Source organism: Microtus ochrogaster, chromosome 8, assembly GCF_000317375.1.
Source record: "Microtus ochrogaster isolate Prairie Vole_2 chromosome 8, MicOch1.0, whole genome shotgun sequence".
Taxonomy (NCBI): Eukaryota; Metazoa; Chordata; class Mammalia; order Rodentia; family Cricetidae; genus Microtus; species Microtus ochrogaster.
This window is the reverse complement of record NC_022015.1, coordinates 39,172,703-39,176,655: the sequence shown is the minus strand read 5'-3', so window position 1 is coordinate 39,176,655 and position 3,953 is coordinate 39,172,703. Positions and strand designations below refer to the sequence as shown.

The 3,953-nt window shown below is 51.2% G+C and overlaps 1 protein-coding gene across 2 annotated transcripts in view; it reads left to right on the top strand.

Annotated features, from left to right (window-relative positions):
• Syt12 (synaptotagmin 12) overlaps window positions 1-3,953 on the top strand; it is a 33,008-nt gene that overhangs the window by 21,851 nt on the left and 7,204 nt on the right. For both annotated transcript variants that reach the window (XM_005351671.2, XM_026781623.1), the window contains 2 exons: window positions 634-1,026; window positions 3,302-3,517. In XM_005351671.2, the coding sequence (XP_005351728.1) occupies window positions 634-1,026; window positions 3,302-3,517 (609 nt within the window). The remainder of the gene's footprint in view (window positions 1-633; window positions 1,027-3,301; window positions 3,518-3,953) is intronic.

Below are 3,953 nucleotides of genomic sequence, written 5' to 3'. Positions count from 1 at the left end.
CTGCCTCTGCCTCTGTCTCTGCCTCCCGAGTGCTGGAGTTAAAGGCGTGCACCACCACCACTGGGGTCCAGCTTTTCCTTTTTATAAATGCCATTGCAGCTGACATATTTATGTATGAAATTTTGTCACAACAAATAAGTAATTTAAAGCTAGGTGGTGGTGGCATACACCTTTAATCCCAGCACTTGGGGGGCAGAAGCAGGAGGATCTCTGTGAGTTTAAGGCCAACCTGATCTACAAGAGCTGGCTCCAGGAAAGGCTCCAAAGCTACACAGAAACCCTGTTTCAAAAAAACCAAAAACCAAAACCAACAACAACAACAAAAGTATTTAAGAAAATGCTTTCTTCCATTCTGGTTAAAGAGAGAAAAGTCTAGATGTGGTTAGTACATGACTATAACTCCAGCACTCAGGGGTTAATGCAGGCGGGCCAGGAGTTCCAGGCCAGCCAGGGATATGTAGCAAGTTCCTGTGTTGAGAGAAAAATAAACAAAGTAATAGTCCCCTGGGCTGGTGTTGTGAAAGGAGGGACTAGGGTTTCTTGAACAAACAGGCAAAGGACATCTCTGCTGTCCCCTAGAGATGGTGCCCGTGACCCATGTAATGCTTCCCTGTCCCTTTTGTTCACCCACAGAGAGTCCCTCAGTGGAATGCCCAACGGACCAACACTCGGGGACCATCCAGCCGCAAAGGCAGCCTCAGTATTGAGGACACCTTTGAGAGTATCAGTGAACTGGGACCCCTGGAGCTGATGGGTCGGGAACTGGACCTGGCCCCCTATGGTACTCTCCGCAAGTCACAATCGGCTGACTCTCTGAACTCCATTTCCTCTGTGAGCAACACCTTTGGGCAGGATTTCACACTGGGCCAGGTGGAGGTGAGCATGGACTACGACTCAGCCTCCCACACCCTCCACGTGGCAGTGCTGCAAGGCAAGGACCTCCTGGAGCGCGAGGAGGCCACCTTCGAGTCCTGCTTCATGCGCGTCAGTCTGCTGCCAGATGAACAGATCGTTGGCATCTCCAGGGTAAGTGGGGCTGGGCCAGTGAGGTACCCTGGGTTCCCTGAAACCGGTCAGGGAAGCTGACATCTGGGCTGGTGGACAGAGCTGCAGTACCAGACAGGATGACAGGGGGCGCTGGAGAGCAGATCAGAATGTGACTCCAGAGGAGAATGGCCAGGGATAGAACCAGCTTTGTGTTACCGCTGTGTACAGGTTTCAATCTTCCTATCACGCAAGGCAGTGAGTAACTGTCCATCTCCACATCTGTCAACATGGAGTCTTGGCAAGAAGAAAGATGGCCCGCTCATTTGGCTGATCTGGGAGAGAGTTCAATGGCAGGCTCATTTGCTATTTGCTTTGGAATGGGTCGGGGAGAGGTGGCCTCAGTGGTGGCATGGTTCCATGAGTTTATGAATGAGAAGGGAGGCCCACCCCAGGGACTGAAAAAAACATGAGGGGAAAGTGAATTCTGGGTCCCAAATGAAAGGGTCACCTTTGTAGGAGCTGTATTCTCTCGTGAGAGTGTATGGTGGGCCCCCGGGGAAACTGAAGATATGATTTGGAAGGTAAACACTCGAACCCTCTCTGATCTCTGTTTTCTTCTGGTGACCCCCGTGGCTCACCCTGCTGGAATCCAGAGACCGAGGGAACATGCTGACACAACCTCTGACCGTCAGCAACCAAGAGGAAAGGGGTTCGATCCAACAGGGAGGATACAGGACACCTCCAAGGTGCTGCACCCACTGCCCAGCAGCAGGCTAAGAGGAGTCCAGATCCTGAGCCCTCTGAGATGGACTCTGCAGGACCAAGGGTCGCCTGTGTTCCTGGAGCCTCATCTGTATGATTCACACTGGACACTGAGTGGCTGGTTCTCAGTGGTGGATGTTCCACCCCACCCCAGAGTACCCCATAACTCTAGAAGACTCTAGAACTAACCCCCAGCCCTCTATTCATGTGCTGCTGAAAGTCTAATTTTCTACTGGCAGAGTAGTGTCAGTGGGCGGTTAGGAATTGGGTTAAAACCCAAGTTCCACCCCTGCTTGACCTTGAGATGTGACCTTGAGCGAGTCACAGTTCAGTTCCCCGCCTGTCAAATAAGCTTCACAGTTAGGAAGAAGGCCTGGGTTTGTCACGCAGAGTGCTTAACTCAGTCCTTGTAGGCGTCAGGGGCAGTTCTCAGGACCGTGAACTATTGAGCTGATACACATTACGTTGCTTTTGACCCGGGACACATGAAAGACTTTGGTTGACTCAGGACGTGTCCCTTGAGGAGGGACACTGGTAAACAAAAGCTTGGAAGAGTCTAAGGCAGAGGACTGTGTGGAACATGGCTCCAGGTTTGTGTAGTGGGGTAGAGTGGCTGCAGGAAGAACCCCCAGAGCCGGGCAGAGACAGAGGTAAGATCAAAGTAGCAAGAGGCTAGTAGGGTTTGTTCCTAGGAAGAGAGGCTTGGTGACATCACAGCCTAGCAGTCTCCCGGGGGGGGGGTGCCTCCAGGTCGAACAACCCCCTCAGCATCAGAGAAGGTGCCAGGGATGAGATCTGCTCTCTAAATACCACCGCGCAGTGACTCAGACGCCCCCCACAGAAGGGCAAGCAGAGCCTCCCTGCACCTCCCTGAGGACTGCCCACAGCTTCCTGGGAGGAGGCCAATGGCAAACGAAAGCAGAAGTGAGCTGAGGAGCGAAACATGCCCAGCCCTGCCTAGTCCCTCCACCATCTGTCGATCTGTCCACTCATCCGTCTGTCTTATGACAATCAGAAAGTCTTCGCCAGGCTTTACAGGAGGCTGTGGTGTCGGTGGGCTGTTTACAGTTATCCAGCTCCCCCTGCATGCCTGTCCCATGGCTGTGCTAAGTTGAGCAGACAGGAGAGATAGAGACTAGCGTAGCCACAGCATCTTGTGAGGATGAAGATTACTGGGATTCAGTTATGGAAGCTTCTAATGTCAGGCCAATGGGTTAACCAGAACCAAGAAGGAGACATTGGGGCTTTTAAACCTTCATGGTAATCTCAACATTTGGGAGACAGAGGCAGAAAGATCAGGGATTCAGGGTTGTCCTCGGCTACATAATGAATTTGAGGCCATTTTATCTCACAGTATGGAGGATCATATTTGTAATCCTAGCATTTTGGAATTAATGGCAGGAAGCTCAGGAGTCCATCCTGAGCTATGTGGGTACTGGTCTCAAAACAAAACAAAATTAAGGAAACAGATTTTGAAGGCTGAACCACAAAAGGAGGCCCAGAATCTAGACTGGGTCGCAGAAAGCCCCTACACGGCACCTTCTCTCTGTAGATCCAGAGGAATGCCTACTCCATCTTCTTCGATGAGAAGTTCTCTGTCCCCCTGGATCCCGCAGCCTTGGAGGAGAAGAGCCTCCGATTCTCTGTGTTTGGCATTGATGAGGACGAGCGGAACGTGAGCACTGGAGTGGTGGAGCTGAAGCTGTCTGTGCTGGACCTCCCGCTGCAGCCCTTCAGCGGCTGGCTGTACTTACAGGACCAGAATAAGGTATCACCCGCTTTGGCTCCCTGTTCACCCGAGGCGAGAACACACATACACTTCCTAGGCAAGATGCCACTCTCCTGTCCTTGACCTGGACCCTGACAGCATTAGGAGAGCCACACTCTAGGGAACCGCACACTGCAAGTGGTGGCAATACGCCCTGTAGATGTTTACAACTTTGATTTTTACAACAAATCTGCTTTAATTTTTTTAACATTGTATTTATTGTGTTTTCTGTGTGTATGAGTGTACGGGCATGCATACACACACAAAGAAGGCATGTGGAAGTCAGAAGACCCCTTGTCTTCTCCAAGTTGGGTCTCTCCCTCACCACGTGGGTTGTGGGTAATTGAACTCAGGTCATTTGGGTTAGTGGCAAGTCCTTTTACCCACCAAGCCATCTCTCTGACCTGCTTCTCAGTTCTTTTTTATTTTTTAGTAT